Here is a 20598-nt window from a genome sequence, read left to right as displayed (position 1 = left end):
ATGCACCATATTATTTTACTATAAAACTGTACCATTCACATCCATAGCCTCCGTTTTATCCACATTCACCTTGTATCCTGAATAATACCCATATTGATAAATTAGCTCCTTTAGATGCAGTATTGTTGATGTAGGTTCTGTTAAATACAGTAGTACGTCATCTGCATACAGTGATATTTTGTGCTCTTTTCTGTTTATTACAATTCCTTTTATGTTATTATCATCCCTAATAAGCTGGGTCAGTGGTTCAATGTTGATAGCAAACAGCAGGGGTGACCTGGGTGAGCAGCCTTGTCTGCATCCTTGTTTTAATGAGAATCTCCCTGATCTATACCCATTTACTTTAATGACTGCTTTAAGGACCAAATCTAAATCTGGAATGGAATAAATATTGCCATGATACTCGTTCAAATGCCTTTTGGGCATCAAGGGATATGATCAGTGACTCAAATTTCTTATCTTGTTGATGGGATATTTAATAGATGTCGCACGTTATCTGTATAATGTATAATTTGGGTGATTATCTGATTGATTCGTCTTGCCAGAAGTAGTAGTTTAAAGCAGGTCTTTATTTGTCAATTCAGTCGATGGCTTAGAAACTCTACAAGCTCTGCATCATCGCAGCAGGTGTCCATATTCTTGTATAAAGTAAATGGTTGCAAATGGTTATGGTTATGTATCCATTAGGATTACACATGAAGTCAGCTCTGTTTAAGTGTTATTGATCTTCTCTCATAATAACTACTGGTGAGGTAGACATGGTAGAATGTAATAAGTGACATCCATGAAATACTAGTACCCTGTCTAGTTCAGTTGGGATATATTCAGTTGGGTTAGTTATAATGCATAATTCACCCTGTTCACGAAATTAACTAAATGAAATTCTTATAGCAGACAGGGAATAGTGGCGTATTAGCAAAATCTGACTGTCAGTTACCAGCAAGGATACACTCAGACCTCCGATTCCCATTTGTAGGTCAGTGGAGCTCTGTCCTCGGCTCTCCTCAGAATCTCCATGGTGTCTTCATCATAATGTAATTTATTTTTTGTAATTTATAATGTAATTTAATTTACATATGGTCAACTTCTGTTCAGAATGCTTTTGTGCTGTTTTCGATTTCAGATCGCACCCCTTGGAGTTGTAATTTAAGTGCATCAAAGTCCTCCACCAGTGGGCCAGTGTAGAGATTTCCCCCCTCAGGGATGATAGTATTTCTGCTTTGATATCTTCAGCGGCCATACCTACACTTTTACTCTGAGTGGGCGAGGGTTGGTCTGAGTCACCTGGTGTACGCTGTTTCATGAAAAATGCTATCTGTTCCACAGGAGCTCTGAAAAATGCGTCCTACTCTTGCTTGTTAGTGCCCCAATCTGTCCATTCTTAGACAAATTTGTCTGTGGGGCTCTTCCAGTGACTGGCTCTTGGGCTGCTCCAGCGGCCGCCTGTGGTGCTCCTTGTGATGCATATTCCCAGTAAAGGCCATCTTCAAATTCACTTTCATCATATCTAAATTATCCTCATATTCGGAGACATCTTCCACATCGCTTGACTCTCCTCAAATATAAGCTCTAAAGTCCTCTGACAGCTAAATCTTTTGGCCATACTGATGGCGGAAGGCTTTGGACTGTGATGTGGAGGTATTTATCTCTTGTCCCACCCCCTTGATGTGCAGGTGTGAGGCATATGGTGCGAGAATATAATAATAAAGACAAATTGATCATATCTAGGAGAAATTCTGAGTTATAGGTTATAATAGTGAACAACACAATCTATTTCATCTAATAACACACAAATTATTGTATCACTCTAGTCCATATTGAATTCATCATGCAAACAGGCTAAATAACATCAACACAAGCTGATCAGAGTCAAGAGTTAGCAAACCTGGTCATCAGGTAATATTGATAGATTAATGAAACAAGATTGGGGCTGTGTGTTAGAACTACTTTGACTCACCACTTCAAACCACTGAAACATTTTGAGTTTGTTAATCACAAGAGGCATCTACTGACAAAGGACTGTTGATTTGCATAATGCTGGAAAAAGTAAGTTTAGATATTCATCTGTTCATAGTCAGACAAACTGTCTAGAAATGGAGACGATTTCAGTCTGTGGGCTCCTCCCTAGAAGTGAGCACCCAGTTGAGATGACTCCAGAGAAACAATTTGCTAAAGTTCATTAGCACATTGTGTTTGTACATGAAAATAAGCTTTAATTTTATGACCAATTAATGCAGAGAACCATGTAATTAAGTAAGTAACCCTGTAGAAATATTCCTGGATACAGAATTGAGTTTAAAAAAATATATCATAAAGTTTGATGTGGTATATCACAGGTATCATTATATATTCCTCTGGTATTATAGAATACCAGAGGAATATCATAGTAACACAGCAGAATATAGAAAACAGGAAAACATAGACATAGTCTGAGCTACTATAGCAACATTTCAGTGATACCATATACAACAAAAATATTTTAAAATCATGATTAAGTCAGAGTGGACTGTATGCCACTAGAACAGTGTTGTTTGGTTGTTCTGAGGCTGTAAACATCCACTGTTAACAGGTTTATTAAAGATGACTGTACAGTAGCTCATTTACTTTTATAACTCAGAGCTCTGGGTGATACTGGTGTTTTCCCTGTAGGCAAAGCAGCTGGGGAAGATCCCAATATTTCCTGCACAGTGTCCCTCCAGCCATTCGTCATTAACTAGGAGAGAGTGGAAGAGAGAAATATAAAGTGGCACATCTGAAGGGGATGGGGGAGTGATGTAACATTTCAAATTAAAATGCCCAACAAAGACAAAAAAAAGACTTTATGATTCCACTGAAAAGCAGTTCAGTTGACTTGCAGGGCCTCACCTTGACCCAGGATATCGATGGTGTCCCCTTCACTGAACTCCAAGTCCTCTGGGCCCTGAGCAGCATAGTCATAGAGCGCCACCATCTGGTAAAGGATGGTACGATTGGCCAGAGGGTCTTCTGTCTGAAGTACAATACAGGGAAATGAAAGTTAATATTTTATGCACCTGTAAAAAATACTGGGATGGCAAGGGGCACTGAAACTGTATGTTGCACTTAACAGGCCCACCCTGTTATTATCAATATTTTCTTATGACATTTCCTCCCCTTGACTTAGGAAACAACAGCAGCACCTCTCTTCCAACATGTCAAAATAACACATCAGTGTTAAATTGATACAGCTTTTTTCATCATTCATAACCAAAAGAGGCAAAGCATAGAGAATTTAAGATGATGTATCCTAAGAAAAGACACAAAATGATGCAACTTAAGTGATCCCTGAAGGGAAATTGACTATTTTAATAAAGGTGTATCACAATTCCAGATTAAACCTTGATAGACACCAGCACTCACATTACTATTATAATTTGCTAATTCAAATTTATTGCAAAGAACAACAAAACTGTAAATAATGTAAATATTCCAACCACTCTCCAATTGACTGTGATGGGAAAACAAGAGACAGGATTGATTTTCATGTAATGTTCGGCACCTTTAATGCAATTTCATTTGTATAAAAATAAAGTCCCTTGAAACAAACTTTTAAAACCTTGTTAGATCACCTACCCAGTGGCTACTTGTTGTTAACTTTACTAGGTAATTTGAATTGCTACTAAATAGTTTTTTAACAAACTAGATTATGAGCCAATACATTGATTTTAATGTTGTTTGTGAAAATCAAATGCCATTATAATCTTGTATTGTGTTATTTTGCTGGTATCCATAAGCTTTGATGCAAACTCTCCTGTTGTCAGTAACTGTATACAGAGCAGGGTGGGAGTTAAGGGATGTGCAGTAAATCCAGGGATCCCTGAGGTGCTCTTGATGTTGAAAAAAGTAGACAGAAAAAAAACACTCATTACTAACACACATTCTTAGGCAGAGCATGGGATAAAGATGTATTAAAATGCTTATACCTTATGTTGACATTGTTCATGAGCACATGACCACGTTTATTATGTTGGTTATTCCAATTGTGTAGAAGGGTGATATACATGCAGGGGTCTTTCAGTCTGGTTCATTATGATGGAGTGTCTACATTTGGAATGAGGGCCATATGGGTGCATGAGCTCAGTGGAGAGCAGCCAGTGATCAGTGTAATGTTGAAGACAAACTATTGCTTCAGCTTCAGTAAGATCTTATCTCTGTGGGATACTTACTTATTCTGTGGGATATTCTTACTTAACTGCTTCTTTAGCTGCTAAATGCTCAACTATGTTTATTAGCTAGTTGCTGACTCTGTTGTCTGCTGTTTGGTGCTGGGTTGATCAGAGCATTCTCACTGAAGACATGAGGACATTGCAGTTCAGCACCTGATCCCATAGATGAACAGGGTGCTCCATTTTTGATCCACTCTTCTTATACAAATTTGAACTTGTGCTGCTTTAACAATGGTAGCATGGGAAGCTGGCAGACGGGCAACTGCAAACCCTCTGATAGACCTGGCAATTGATGGCAATTTAAAATCTTGATATGCATGTTGATGTGATTCTAAATGCTCACCTGGCACCACAGGGTGGCTCTGCCAGCCTCAGCCACCTCTTGTATGGTGCAGCCTGGCTCCTCCTCTCCACCCAATGGTATCAGCACCTGGGAGCCATGCGGTTTATGTCTGATGAGAGATAAGAAATAGTGAGGGGAAAGTGGGAAATAAAGGAGAGTAGATGGAAAGATGAGGGTATCATGGACGCAGAGCATCAAAAATAAATGAAGTGACTTTATTCCAAGATGACGCAGATAGCTACAAACATCAGCCTATGATGCATATTATTTGTTATCAGCCTCTATTATTTTGACAGCTACATTGTTAACAATCCTTAGATGACAAAATGTTTTTGTGATGTGTTTCTATTTCATGATCATGGTGTGTTAATTCTATTCTGCTGTTTCCTGATGCTTTCACAGGCTGTCGTGCTGCAGCCTCTGTCCTATATCTCATATTTGGTTTTCTAAGCCAGAATAGATACTGGACCCACAGGGTGAAGTGGACAAAGAAAAGCATATTTTTAGATATGAAGCATTACTTGTTGAGACAGAAGTGGGTTGGCAGGCCTGCACTTACCTGAGGCGCAGCTGAGATGCAGGCTGGCCCAATTTCTGTGCAATTTGTTCCTTCAGTTCATGATACAGTGTGTCCAGAGGGACAGACAGAGCCACACTGTACGTGTAGTGGACCTTCACCACCACAGAGCCCACCTCGTCTACCTGAGGTGAACTGGTATGCTGGGAGTAATGAGAGAGAGCATTGAAAAACACATTAAAAGAAAATGTAAATGCAGCTAAGGGAATTGCATCAACAGTTCTTCTTGATCTGTTCCAGTCAATGTGAATACTTTTTTATGGTTATTATGGTAATAACAGCACTAGTATTAGTAATACTAATGCTAATATTACTACCGCCCCTGTAATTCAGATTAGTACTTGAAATGCTAATACTAATAGGAATTGTAGTGCAGTAACTTGAAATTACTTTATATTATATTTTACAGGGACCCAAATGTTTCAAGGTGAACATTCTGACATTCTGAGAATGTCCTCTCTGGCTGTTTCCAGAATGTTTCCAGATGGTAACGCTGTGGAGAACTTTAAAGGGTAGGGGGGTATTTGATGGACTTTCAGGGAACTTTCAGGTTGTCCTGGGAACATGTAGGGGACCATTGCAGCTAGAAAGTGCTCTTTTCCAGAACATTCTGAGAATATTTCCTTGTATCTTCTGAGGTGCCCCTGCTGGCGTAAGTGAAGTTGCCTTGTAATTTTCCCAAACTGTTGAGTTCTTTGAACAGTAGACAGACATTTTTTGTGTAATTCCAGGGAATGTTCAGGATGTTCTGCCTCAAGACTTTCCCTCTAGGTCCCTATACTACGTTCCCATTTCACACTCTGTATGGGACCACCTTATAATTTTCTTTTTTGGTCCTATTTAGGTCCTTGCTTCACCTACCCAGAATACTTGCAGAACTTTAGTAACATTTACTTCTTACTAACATCTTAGTAACAAGAACTTTTGTAGAACCTTTAGGGGAGAATAACCAAAATCGAATGTAAAGTAAGTGAGCTCAGAGAAAACGTATCAAAGTTCTGTAATGGCTGTCTTAAATGCAGATAAACCAACATGAAATGCCCTGTAGAATGTTTCTATATGTGACAAACTAAAATAGCATGCCTTCATGGAAGAAAATATCACTGTGCCCTGTAAATTACACCCCACCACATGATAAAGTGCCCTTCAAATGAAGTGTTCTATTAGTTGCCATGGCAGTGGAGTGTACTAGAGGATTTGTATAGGTGACCCTCTAGTAGAAAAAGTTCCATGCAAATCATAAAAAAAGTAAAATTAATTTGAGAGAAGAGAAATAAAAGAAAACTGCAGATTATGTTTACTACAAAAGATATTTGCTGTCACATTTAAGTTGTATATACATGTTATTTCCAGGAGAAAGGGTTGCATAAGCTGGATGTGTGAGGCAAAGAACAATGATGTGATTCCAACTTTCAGCATGCACAAATGAATCTGGCTTTTCAGGAGGGGATTCTACCTGGTCGCTGGCTGTGTTTGCTGTGTACTGGGGAGGCTCTGAGGCTGGCAGCAGCACGTGGGTGGCAGAAGTGTAGGATGGAGGTGGAGTGTCTGAGGTAAAACGTACTGCAAGGAAAACAGGACAGGTACAGTCTGAGCAAACAAAATACCACTTTAGGCAGGTAGATGTTGTGTATGTTCTTGTAGTCTGTTCCGCAATGAAAATGCAGTTATTGGGTAATAACACTTAAAAGCTGCAATTTCTTCTTATTCTGAGATTAATTCAGAAATATATGTCAGCCACCACGACTGTCTGGAAAAAGCCTAAAGCCTACAAAATGTTAATGTTAACACACTTACAGACCTACAATCTGACATCTCTGTGCTCGTGGGGCAAAAATATAGGCAATAAGAAATAAAAAGTGTCATAATAGAGAAATGCTTGTTGGAGCAGATCAGAGAAAAGAAAGTGTAGAAGTGTTCCTGAGGCTGAAGGATTGTAGAAAAAGTACAAGAAGGTGTGTGATGGATTATTACCCTGAGGTGGAGCTGCAGGGCTGGGTTGGGCCTGTGGACGACTGGGTGGCTTGAGTCCTGGTGGGAGGGGGATCCCACTGGGAAATCTCTGTGGAAGAAAACAAGACGGGAAGCAGTAAGTTTTGTTGGAACGAGTAGACTTATCTTGTAACTGTTAAGGCTGAAGGGTTTTAACTGTAGCAGGAATTCTTTTTAGAACATTTTCACATATTTTCTCACAAGAGTTTTTCTGTCAGGACACAGGAGTGAAGCAGAGATAAAGAAAAAAAATCCTAAAGTTTATTATTACATGGACAAATACATTACATTCTCCTTTTTGCCTTTGGATGTCTTGACATCTGCCGGTTCAAGTAGGGACATTGGTAGACATCCTCGCTAAAAAATAATAAACGGACAAGGAATGAGAAATTCTTGAAAAATACATCTTGGTCACCACGCTCAAAGACACCAAATTTTCAGTATTATGCCTAAAAATTTGAGGGTTTTAATAACCTGGAATGGAATAATTGCAAACAAATACCTACCTCAACATAACACCTATCTTTCTCCTTACCTGTCCATCATATATGACAGTTGCCATCCCGTCCCTGTCCTCCTCCCCAAATAGAAACACCATTGCCCCTCCCGGTGCAGTCAGCTGTCCAGGGCCCCGAGCCATGTAAGGGACCCGCACACGCATATATCGAGAATCCCTGACAGGAAGTGAAAAGACCTAATCAAACACATATCTACAAGGGTGCCATGGCTCAGGAGATCAAGTGGTCATCTAGTAATCAGAAGGTTCCTGGTTTGATTCCTTGCTCCTTCAGAAAACTTGTCAAAGTGTCCTTGAGCAAGTGTTTCTTAACCGCTCTGTGCTGTGCATGTGAATGGGTGAAAGAGACATACATTATAAAGTGCTTTAAATGCTTGATAGTCCAGGAAAGGGTCGGCTGAGGCTCAGGAGGTAGTGCGGGTCACCCACTAATCTGAAGGTCAGAGGTTCCATCCCCGGCTCCTCCAGTCCATGTGCCAAAGTGGGCAAAATACTGAACCCCAAATTACCTCCAATGGTAAAACATTAGTGTGTGAATTTGTGGGCATGTGTTAGAGCACTCTATATATAAACAGAATGAGTGCTATATGATTGTGACCTGTAAAACACTTTGAGTGGTCCACATGACTAGAAAAGCGTTATATAAGTGCAGTCCACTTACAAGTATTATTTTACTATAGTGTGTATATATTTTTCAATTGTAGTTATCATCCTCACACAGTAATGATACCAGCACAGATTAATATCTCTGTTTGACTGGTGAAAATACTCACTGAGCTCCGTTCACCTTGGGCTCATAGAAACCTGGTTTCTGTGGAGAAGACAGAGTGACAGTTAGCAAAGGGAGAGACTGACAACAATATTCTTACTGTAGTCAGACTTACCTGCAGCCTCAGAGGTTCAAAGCCTCCAAAATCATCATTAGGAATCATGGAGGATATCACCTGCAAGTAGAGCTTCATATATCACTAAATTCTACACATTTGACTTTACTTTTTTGTTTGCTTGTTTGTTTGGTCGTGGATAAGTAAGTCATTGAAAGTAATCAAACAACTTGGGTGCAAGACTTTTAATCTGAAAGTTGAAATGATGGTTTTAAGTAAGTAATTAACTGACTATAAACATGGCATTTTCAAAAATGTTGGATACACATAATATTTAATTGCTATTCCATGCCCGAAGTTAGTTATTTATAGTACGCAGTGAAATGTGCCAAAAGTTGGGGGAGCTTTCCCATGGAAGCCCAGGACACATGCTAAATGCTTATACCAATTGGTCTCAGGCTATGCTGTGACAAATCAACTGGTGACAGGTGACACCATTCTCTTAGCCTGACCTACCAACTGCTTTTAAACCCTGCTCTCAGTCCAGCTGCCATTCCTACTTCCTTCTATCACAGGACTGACATATAGAGACAAACAACCATTCACACCTATTTATTAGGGGTCACCAATTAACATGCATGTCTTTGAACTGGCCTGTGAATATTCTCATTTATCCAGGTCATAGTTATCTCAAGGAAGTTAAATCGAAAGCAACTGGACTTAGTTGTAGTCTAGAAGATGTTTCACCTCTCATCCAAGAGGCTTCGTAACAGTCAGTTGGACCAGTCCCAGCCTGGTCAGATGCGAACACGAACTGATGAAGCCTCTTGGATGAGAGGTGAAACGTCTTCCTAGACTACAACGAAGTCCAGTTCCTTTTGATTAAACTTCCTTGAGAATGTCTTTGAACTGTGGGAGGAAGCTGAGTGCCCGAAGAGACCCCACACAGGCAGTTGCTGTGAGGGGACAGTGCTAACCACTGTACCACATCACTAAATACAAATGCACATTTCCATATTATTTCAAGGTTTCCTTTGATTCTATAACACAGTGGCATCAAATTACTAGCCTTATCAGCCAATCCCCAACATGTGCCACAGTTTTCTGTGTAGTAATGTATTTAAGTTAATTTGATCAAAATTGTACTTTGATTAAGAACCTGTGTATACACACACAAAAACATAATAATAAACATTTGAATCTAGATGACAAAGCATCATCTATCACAACTTTCAAACTGCTTCATATTAGGTATAAACTAACACAACAGGAGATGGCTGATAAAAGAGCACACAGAGGTGATATGAATTCAAATTTGAATTTGAATTTGATTTTTTTTTTTTTTAAATGACAAGAGCAAGTAATAACTAAAGTATCTTCCCATACACCCATGACACCACATTCATCATGGGACATCCTACCTTTGCTTTGCCCAAGAAGTCTCTTTGCTGCAGCTGTTCCACATCCTGTTTCCTGGGACGAAACACCACACCCTCAGGCACCAAGAGAGGAGCCAGGACATCCTTTCTCTGTTTTTCAATTCAGGGTAAAGTGTTCTTTTTTAAGGCAAATAACAACAAGGGCTCTCATAGTGAACAAACTGAAAAGAAAAAATACTTGAAAATAACCAGATGTATCTGAGAGACGGGACAGAAGGGTGGGATTTATTTAAAAAGTGTAAAAACTTTGTTGGTTAGATTTTATGGTCTTGAAGTAAAGCTACATTTCATTATGTTTCCATAATATTAAACTTGATGTTACTTAATGTTTTTAATTGTTTTTACATAACTTCTGTGATTAGTCTGTCTGTATTTTTGTTATTGTAAATGAAAAAAAAATCAGTGTATGGTATGTTCTATCATAACAGCAGAAATATGAAGTGACCTAGAGATATATCATTTGGTCCCTAACTGCAGCAGCAAGTCTCACCAAAGTCCAGGAAAACTAGATGAGTTCAGGCCACAAAACACAGATCAAACTCACAAAAGCACCAGTAGAAAACATTTGATCAGAAAATGATGTCAAAAAGAACAGGGACATTTTCACATGTTACAAAGTGCAGCTGGTTGCAAACTGGGTGAAACAGGCCCATAAATCAACAGTTTATGCAGCAAAGTAAACAAACTACTACAGCCAATAGCATGATGAACAACAGAGACTAGTGACAACTATTTTCATGTGACTTGTCATTTCTGAATCCAAATGAAAAATCCAACAATTGAATCCCAGGTAAACTTGTTTTCAACTGTTTTCTACAACATTTAATAGTTAGTTAGAAATAAGCAAATAGCTAGAAATAAACAACAATCAAATTTAAAAATGGGGAAACCACTCTTAGGTAGTTTGACCAGATCTGACTGACAGTGGCCTGGAAACATCAACAGATAATCCTACAGCTTTTATCAGATTTTGATTCAAATATTACCAATTTCTAATTAGTGCAGTGTATCAAATCTTGCAAGTATGATAACTAACTTCATGTAGGACCCTACTGGTTGAATAAGAAACTGACTGAGAAAACTGATTTTCAGGGCCTTTAAAAAATGAGAATTGGAAGTTTAATTGAGCTTGGAGGTATATGCTTCGCTGTTTTCCAGTTAACATTTCATTGTGGTTTTAAAAAAGTTTAGACAGACCAGTCATCTTAATCTTTTCAAAATGTGACACTCACCAGGACACTGTCCAAAGCTGCCTCTATGTTTCCTCCTCGACCTCCTCCTTTCTCCTGAGAGGCTGACAGCAGGACCTCACTGGCCTGCTCCCACTGGCCCATCCGACAGTACACAGCTGCTGCATTATATAAAACCTAGGGCACACATCACATTTATACCATCCCATTAATATTCATGTTATCTTATGTAACTCCTGTGTGAAAACCCTTTTATTATCCATCATCATTTACCACCGTAAACTGTATGAGGCCAGTATCAATGACTTAACTAAACTTTCTGTCTTTCCAAACTTTGGAACAAAAACTTCCCATGCACTGAAGTTACACTGGAGGATGATGCTATCAGCAAAAGAAAAAAAAACCTTATTATTTGAGTATTCATCAGGGTATGTCTGGTGGAGCTGTGATTTTAATAGCCAGAGACCTGTGCCAATTTCACAAGTCTTCCACCTTGAAGAGAAATATTGTCCAAGAAAAGCGTTATTTGTTGCTGCTTCAAAGAAAGGCAAAAACACGACTGTGTCCTTGCTGCTTCTTTGCTTCAAGTATCAAGCATTACTGACTGAACACCAATATATAATATAATACTAAATTTGAGGTCCAGATTCAATGAAATGGCGTTGTTTGTGGGTATTTACACATTTTGTACCATGAAATAGTTTCATTACTTTGTTAAAGTGTGCTGTCCTTTTGAACAGGATGTACTGAGTTCTTGTTTGCTTGTTTCCTCCAGTCACTCTGTGTTATCTGTCAGTCTGTGTTCATTCACACAGAGTCAGAAAGTTTCAGCATCAAGTTGATCAAATTGAAACAACTCCCCTGGATGTGTGTTTGTGTCAGTTATTGGCACCCAGGATTCATTTGTGTCTCTGCATCCACTCATGACTATCCACTAACGTTGCACTGCCTCTAAACTGCACAGTCTTAATATGCCTGTTACATCCACTGACTTACAACAAGGGTTAAATCCAAACTGGATATGCACTGTTTTGCAGGCAGTAGCAGGTTTTTAATGTGTTCAAGTTCCCATTTCAAGGGACCTTGATTGATGTGATTTTTCAAACTGATGGTGAAATTTGACCTCCCCTAAGCCACAGTTTAGCTGTTACCAGCTGCAAGCGCAGGTGCACTGTCTGAGGAAAGCTCCAGGATGTCTTATCTGTACCATGAGAAATATGTAATGTTGTGTAACCTCTTCCTCAGTCTCCATCAATGGTGCTTTGTCAGACCCCAGGAGTGTGTGATGTTTGAACTACACAGTGGAGGTGATGACACAGCACAGTTCTCTGTTTTCATTCCTCACCACTGACAGACCTTATGAGGTTGGATTTCCTTTTGATTTTGTTATAATGTGTCAGAACAGGCATGGTGGAGAATGGTGTTTCCCTGTGTCAGTGTGCCAGTGTGTGTGTGTGTGCGTGTGTGTGTCAGACCTGCCAGCTGTAGAGTTTATATCTCAGTCCCAGCTGTCTGTAGTCAATGACCATGTTTCCTCTCATATGCTTCTGTGCCCAGATACAGTCTGACAGAGCCTCCTCCAACCTGGAGAGAGACAGCAATGCAGAAAGCACTCTAACAGTCAAACAGTGGGATGAAAAAACATCTGTGTTGAAAATGAAAATGCAGCACTTTGTGCTGTTCTAGAACTTAAGTGTAAAACCCACATGTTGTGGTTTTACAGGTTATTATGGGTCAGACTATTTCTTCATTGAATGCAGTACCTTCCTGGAGTCTCTGTTGGTTGCCTGGCAACCTCACAGTGACAAAAAGATTCCAGGAAGTGACTGTGCCTGGAAAAAAAAAGTCGAACTATTTCTTTATCCAGTCCAACCAATCATTAGAAATGTCTTAGCAATCCCTCCTTTCTGCCAAATCAAATTGACTTTCTTAATATAACTGATTGAAACATAAGACTGACCCATCACTTAGCAATTTCAACAGAAATGACATCACATTAAGGAATCAACAGTAGCATTTTATGTCACCTTTATCTTTCACTGAAGCACCCACTGTGGCCACAAGTGGCAGTTCTCTTAATTTCCCAAAGTTCTCTTTAGTCAGTAGTTTTAAAGAAATAACCACATACTTTCAAATGTTACATACAGCACTGTGCAAAAGTTTTAGGCTCCTAGTTTTTACTCTTATCCTTTATCAGTACCATCAGGGAGCAGTCTGATGATCCTAGATTAATTCTGCAACAGGACAAGAAGTCCAAACACACACTCAGCATCATAAAGAACTATCCTCAGAGAAAAGAACAAGGAGTCCTGCAGTAGATGGTCTGACCCCCACAGAGCCCTGATCTCAACATCATGGAGTCAGTCTGGGATTACATGAAGAGACAGAGACACTGAGACAGCCTGAATCCACAGAGGAACTGAGGCAACTTCTCCAAGTTGCTGGAACAAACTACCTAAGTACAGGTGTACTGAGCTGGAGCTGTTTTGAAGGTGGGTTGGGGGGACTGATCTGATTTAGGTTTTTTCTCTTTACTGCACTTCACATGAGGTTAATTCATGAAAAAAAAAATCTTTACCTTTTGTGCCTAAAACTTTTGCACAGTACTGTAGTCTGTCTGTCTGTAGTGTCTGTGTTTTGTAGTGTAGACTGTAAATCATTTTTTGGAATAGAGAGATAGCTCCTGCCTGTCAATCTGCATCATCACTGCTGCCCTCTGGAAGAAGCCAATAGCAAGACGTTCATCCTTGGCAATGGTGAGGTCTAAAGCCTGGACATCACAGAGGGGAAAAGACAAGTTCAGGAAAGATGCAAAAAGATGGAAGTATTACAATATGTTTCTTTTTAACAGTGGTACTCAGCAGCCAAACTGGTGTACAGTGGGAGATAGCAGATACAGTCTAATACTTTGTTCAAAAGACTGCTACTTGAATTTTAACATTCCAGCGACAAGATGAAAAACTGTGCTGCACAATGGCATAAAAATTGGCTACATCACAGACATGAAGTCCCCTAAGCATTAGAAAGGGACAAATCCAGATTTGTTCGAAGGGGAGTAAGTCTGGGTGGAGCTGATACTAAACTACCATGTGGCAACTCCCACGGCCCTGATTGGCTGAGACATGGCTAAAAACTTTTAACCTCTTTAGCCTCGATGTTGTCTTAAAGGTGGTGTTCTCAGAACTGCTACCAAAACACACATTAGAGGAGAAAATAACAGTTAAAGCATGTGGAAACAACATTTATGGGGGATCAGTATGTACCTGGAACGACCATTAATGGTGCTGATAATGGCACAAAGCACCTCATTCTTTTTTCATTCATACAACATGAGTACAAATGGATCTCTGTGTCACCAAAATACATCTAATTAGCTTCATTGCCAACTCATAAATGAGGTGAGAATGGGTGCTATAAGTATATAAATAGGACAATGGTGATGTGCAGGGGGGGATCTGCTACAGGGTGAAAAAAATTCTTCATGATCTGAAAAATCTGGATTCTGCTGCAAGATGTGAATATCCCTAGGTCCACATTGTAACTTTCTGTTGTGTAGGTGTAATATTTGATCCATGAATTTAGAATTTCGTATTCATACATATGAAGTCATCCAATCTTGCCTCTACTATTTCGAGAATGTTGCTAGAGTGAATTTAAAGTTTTTAGGATACTGAATCCCTTATATATGCTTTTATTTGTGTTACGATTTAAGCTTAGAATACTTCAACCCTTCAGACCCTTAACAAAACCCAAGAATAAGAAAACATTTGTTATTCCACTGACAGCCAGTTAGTTCAGAATTGATTTTAAAATCCTGCTCATGTTCACACCGTCATCCATCATACTCAACAGACATACCCTCATGGCCAGGGCCAACTGTCCCAGAGCCAGGTGAGCTGAGGCAGCGTTGAACAGGGTGCGAGATGTGGGTTCACTAATCTGCTCGAGTTTGTTCAGAGCTCCTTGCCAGTTCTTGGCATCCACTGCCTGCACCGACTCGTCCCACAGCTGTAGTAACTCGGTGTAAAGCATGCTGAAGACTAGTTAGAGGAGAGCAAAATCAAGGATGATAGACAAATATACAGCACATGAGGTTGTTCTTTGCTTTTTCTTTTTTGAGAGTTGCTAAATGTTGGAGGTCACCAATGAGTTTCATGCCAAAGCATTAACAGCAAAATTTAGGAAAGAGGGTAATAGTTAATCACTTTTACTCTCACTCACAAACTTAAGAATAAAAACTATTTATCACAATTCTTTAAAATGTAGATGAAATGAAGAGAATTCCAAATGTCTATGCAGTGGGTTCAGAGTTAATCCTGGATAACTGGAATACAAATACAGAGGTGAATATAAACCTGACATGTTTTGGAGTGACAGTACCAAATATCAGTGGTCATGATGAATCATACAAAAGTTTTATGTCGTCTCAAGCAAAATGTACCATTCAAAAATTGGCAGTTTTAGCTATTCTCTGTATTTGAATATATATATATAATAATAATATTTTTGCTTTTATCAGTGGTCCCCTTCCTCATATCTTCATTGTCTGTTATATGATTTATCTGATGTAACTCATTTATAACCATTACTGGCAATTAACTATATATATATATATATATGTGTGTGTGTGTGTGTGTGTGTGTGTGTGTGTGTGTTTTCTTATAACAGAGACACAGAAAATGTGTTGGCTGCAAAAACCACCTTGTGGTTATGCTGCAGTAAAAATGGATGTCAGCAGTAATTTGGTTTAACAGTATTTTTATTTGTAAAAGTAAAGTTGTCCACATGATTGCAGTGTTTTTGTTTTTTTTTACTTAAGCATGTTACTGGGGTCTGACCTGTACTTTATCTTCATTACTATAAAATATTTCTGATTTTGCTCTATGTATTAAGTTCACTACAGTACTATACTAATTGAAACACTTGTGTTTTCCACTGGACACTCTTTAGACATCAGACAGCTGGCCATTGTTGGCTAGTGTTCCTTAGTAGAAAATACTTATGTATAAAACTCATCACAAGGTTGATGGGTGATAGCTACAGTCATTGATTAAAGAAAGAGATGCTTTTTCTGGTTAAAACCTTCACAATTTGAATGGCAAGTCAGTAGCATGGTACTAAAGTTTAAGTTCAAAATAAATAGAAATGGGTTTTTTTTCTTAGTTTTTCTTAGCTCTCAATAATGCATCTGTTGTTTTTCCTCACGACTCTGACATTTAGGAACCAGTGCTGCAAGGTGTGTCTGTTGCCATCCTCACTGTCCTACAAAATGATGAAGCCGGCATACATGTGCAAGACCAGACAGTTGTGTTGGAAGAGAACATCATGCTGCATGACATTCCAGACCTCTCTACTGCCTTGGCATACCTCTTTGGCCTTCTGTATGCCCTGAACGTTGATTATCCAAAACAGATGAAGTATACCTTCAAAGCAATTCAGACCATCTTTTTTGAGCTCAGTGGCTGTCGAGGCTCACAGCACACAAGGTCTCTGCAAACAAAGCTTTTGTTGTGACTGTTGATGGGAAAGCCAGATATGACTTTAAGCTATGTTGTTTAGCCTGTTCTAGTGCAAACTTCACCTCAGTTTCAACTGGCATCACAGATGATGATGGAAATTTTATTTTTGGATTAACTGTTCTCTAAGTGAATAATTCATCATTAGAAATGTCAATTATTGTCAGAGGAATCTATTCCAGTAGTCAGGTTGTTGACAATACATGAGAGTGGGTGCAATTTTGTCACTCAGTATTTTAAAAGAGTTGTTGGTGTTTTACCTGTTAGTTACCTGTTCATTGGTGAAATTCTTAACTTTTAACAACTTTTAATTGGTCTAGAGTTAATTGTGGTTATGCTCATGTAAAACTTGAGTGAATGGGTACGCAGCCAATCATTTTCACTACATATGTCCTCCTGACCTTCTTGCAGCGCTATTCTATTTCATGTGCCAGTGGTTAATTTCAACTTTTGCATTGGCTGAACAAGAAGAACCAAGTTGGCTGAACTCTTGGCAGAAGTTGAAAATTTCTTTTTTCTTGTTTTCTCAACTTTTTCTTTTTTACAGTGTAGAATACATATGTTTTTTTCATATATAACAATTGCAAAGTCTTTGAAATGTAATCATTTTAACATTATATCTTGTCTAAGTGGAGCTTTAAAATGTAGTACTGTTGTAGTTTAATCAATAAGATCAGTTTTTATTTTGTGGATGGAACTTTAAATCTATAGAGAAACTGGTAACAATAGCTGTCTAATAAAAGGACCTTGTTCTACTGAAATGTGGTTGACTAGATGAAAGATGAAACTGAAAAATTCAAGTGAATTACAAGTGTCTGAAACTTGTAAACAGTAACAGTATTTAAGTAAATGTAATTTGTAACATTCCACTGCCACAAAAAACAAATGGACTGATTGACAACACTGACTTCATTATTTTGCCACTGACACCATGCATATAAGCTCATCAAAATAATGTAAGTGAAATGGAAAAATTAGAAAAATAAGGTATTGATTTAAATTAAATAATAAGACAAAGGTGGAAAATTTCCACAAACAAAGAAGGTAAGAGAAAGATGAGAAGGTGGATGGACAGAGGGGAATAAAGTAGGATGAAGGGCTGGATCAAAGACTCATACATACACTAATTCCTACACCAAACCTTTAAAAAAACATACAAAAGAAGAATAGAATAAAAAAGAAAAAGAAAAGAAAAAAGAAACCAACAGAGAAACACTGATATTAAAACTGTTACTTTCTACACAATTTTACTGGAATACTTCCTTGTACTTCACCTCAGTGTCTACGTGTACATGTTGTTTAGCTCAGTTCATGCAAACTGAATAGTTTATATGAGAAACTTTAGAAGTTCAGTCTGCTTACCTTTTGCTCCTGAATGAGAGGCAGGTGAGTTCAGTCAGTGCTCAGCTCTGTCTTGCTATCTGCTGTCCTCCACACTATGCCAACAGGGAAGTGAGAGTGATTAAAACAGGACTCCTCCAGAGTCTCCACCCTGCTGCCATAAGGAAGTTCTCTGTCCACATTCCCGAGAAAGGCTCTGGAATTCACCTGCCAATGAAGCACGTATGCATGACAATTACAATATACACCAGTCACACAGGATTTAATCTGACATGATAACCACAAAAGGATCAGTTTCATCTTTCTTACAGCAGAGTCTTTGTTTGGGTATTTACTGTGATTTTTCATGCCATGTCAGATAAACTGTAAATAAAAGAAAAAAAAATGCAAGCTGGCTATCAATAATATTTTCTAAATGCCCCAGATCTCTGGCACTCTGTTGTCTGTCATGGTAAAACCCCACTATGACTGTATATGGACAGATGAAAATCAACCCAGTGTAATGTTTTATCCTGAACATTATTTGACCCAGGGACTGTAGCACAGAAACTCTGTGGAATCCTGTATTATCCATGTAGTGACAATGGAAGGTAAGGTGTTTATACCAAGTGTAATTACCCTGAGTCATTGTATGATGCTATTCAGGGTGAACTTTGACCTTTATGAGGAATGTTTCAGAGAAGGAAGTCAGGTGAAAAACTTTCTGCTTTCTAGAAGTCACAGTTCCTCACACATAAAGAAATACTGTTGAGTGGGTATGAGAATGGTTATAATGTTTAAATTAAAGAAACAGTCTTTATAATTTTCAGTATTCAGGCTACTGGGTCAACCTGCTGCACAGGTTGTGTTGTGTTGCTGTAGTGCAACACTATAGCCACAGTGTGGCCCCACCCATCACAGAAACTCCACAGATAAGTGGAGCACAGCATGACCACGTGTGGAGGAAAAAGTATTCAAATCTTTTGCTTAAGTAAAAGTAGCGGTACAATGTAAAAATACTACATTCAAGTCTTACTTCCAAAGAATACAGTATGAGCCACAGTTTAATGATCAGCTATTATTATGCTAAATTGTGCATTATACAACAAGTAGTTCTGACCAAGCAATCTGATTGGTCAACAACACTTAGACATATACATTTTATTGTTTTTGGTAATAGTTGTATAATTGCAATGTTACACACTTTAATGTCATCTGAGCACTTCAGTGATGCTTGCGGACCTCGGTGCAAGCACCTCGGCTTTCTCCATCAGCTGTATCTGTGACATGGTGCTATAACTTAAAATTCATGTAAAAGTTTGCGGTTGCAGAAGCTACATCTGTGTGAGTAAAAAATGCAGCATCTTTGTTATAACGTGGTTGATAAAAGTAACATTTATTTGTGCAGTAGGCTGTTGGTTTAGTTTGGTAAAGTCTGAGACCTTGATAAAGCATTAACGTCAGCTCAGAGTTCACTCATCTGGGACTAGAAAATCATTTCTGTTGCTAGGTTGTTACTAAGGCTCTGATTATTTGCTGTAGTGGTGAACTCGGTTCCATTACACATAGGAGTCACACGCTCGTCAAAACCTTTTAATTTTGAGAGCAAATTGCTCCTCAACATGAAGAGATTTTGATTATACATTTTACTTTGTTGGTAATAGTTGTATAATCACAATATTACACTCAACTGTGATGCTAGCGCCTCGGTCCTGACCGCATCACTGTCGTGCTCCAGTGACCTTAAAGCACACCCTCTCAGTTAATATTGTATCTGTTCAGTTTGAAATTGTTGTTTTTGTATTATGTTTTCATCATTTTATTAAATATGATACTATATTATGAATATAGTGTTATAGCAGTATAAAATATTTCACATTATAGGTTCTTTATGTTAATGTGTAGATGTGTAAATATAAAATATTTATTTGTAAAGTAACTGGTTTCCATTCCTTTTTTCAACAAAGAAATCCAGACGGAGCTGAGGAGAGTTAAATACTGTTACAGGACAGGATTGAGGGGAAACAGTTGGGGCCATTACTGGCATGAAAAGGTCAGAGGGAGCAGTAAAGTGGACAAAGTAAAGACTAACAAGTTTAACTAGTTCAACAAGATTGACTCATTAACAAAGGCTTGACCTCCCTCTGCCTCTTCCACCTCAGATACCCCGTCCTCTACGTGCCTCCCCTCCCACCAGCAGAAAACCTTCCCCAGCCTCTAAAGAACAACACCACCACCTGCAACCCTCCCTGCTATTCATTCTCCTTCTTTCCCACTCCTTACTGTAAAAAACTAATGTTTTAAAGCTTTTTTTAACTGCAGATTCATTAAAAGGTGTATTATTATTACTTTTTTTCTGTTTTGTCACAAATAATATTTTGGTAAACTCATGTTAAAATGCATTTAAGTATTGCTTAAATGTGATGTGATTATGTTAATATGAATAAATAATCTTAAATTCACAGACAAAAAATGTAATTTTGTAAAAACATTTTATGACTAACTATTAATAAACATCAGGGAACAGTCAGCTGTCAGCCTCTTGCCTGCTGACTACAGAATATAGTAATGTCCATGTCATTTATATAACACCAGCCCTCTGGCATTTTTATCTTGTGGCAGTCCACAGTGATATTATAACATGTTAGGGATAAGGTGGGTGGAGATTCCCAGCATGCTTTGAGACAGTGTGGTTG

At 38.5% G+C, this 20598-nt stretch overlaps 1 protein-coding gene across 2 annotated transcripts; it reads right to left on the bottom strand.

Annotated features, from left to right (window-relative positions):
• Window positions 1–551: 551 nt before the first annotated feature.
• noxa1 (NADPH oxidase activator 1) lies at window positions 552–18110 on the bottom strand. 2 transcript variants are annotated; one of them, XM_051075219.1, is made up of 16 exons: window positions 17945–18110; window positions 14925–15106; window positions 13751–13836; window positions 12542–12650; window positions 11109–11243; window positions 9859–9966; window positions 8498–8557; window positions 8387–8424; window positions 7632–7770; window positions 7385–7453; window positions 7079–7166; window positions 6561–6667; window positions 5087–5247; window positions 4528–4636; window positions 2866–2989; window positions 552–2713 (listed from the first exon to the last, which is right to left on the bottom strand). In XM_051075219.1, exons 2-16 carry the CDS (start codon window positions 15096–15098, stop codon window positions 2607–2609), a joined length of 1614 nt encoding a protein of 537 aa, XP_050931176.1. In that variant the 5' UTR covers window positions 15099–15106; window positions 17945–18110; the 3' UTR covers window positions 552–2606. The 2 variants fall into 2 exon arrangements, with proteins under 2 accessions (XP_050931176.1, XP_018524565.1); XM_018669049.2 differs by having other exon boundaries at window positions 13754–13836.
• Between the last annotated feature and the right edge of the window lie 2488 nt (window positions 18111–20598).

Source organism: Lates calcarifer, linkage group LG13, assembly GCF_001640805.2.
Source record: "Lates calcarifer isolate ASB-BC8 linkage group LG13, TLL_Latcal_v3, whole genome shotgun sequence".
In the NCBI taxonomy this organism is placed as follows: Eukaryota; Metazoa; Chordata; class Actinopteri; family Centropomidae; genus Lates; species Lates calcarifer.
Note: the sequence above shows the minus strand (reverse complement) of the source record. Positions and strands in the feature narration are given on the sequence as shown.

Coding starts and splice junctions, on each gene's coding strand:
- noxa1 (XM_051075219.1), bottom strand. CDS start 15,098: ATGCTTTACACCGAGTTACTACAGCTGTGGGACGAGTCGGTGCAGGCA. Junction 8,425..8,497: donor TTGAACCTCTGAGGCTGCAG/GTAAGTCTGACT, acceptor TCTTCTCCACAG/AAACCAGGTTTCTATGAGCC. Junction 7,454..7,631: donor CTGTCATATATGATGGACAG/GTAAGGAGAAAG, acceptor ATTATTTTTTAG/CGAGGATGTCTACCAATGTC.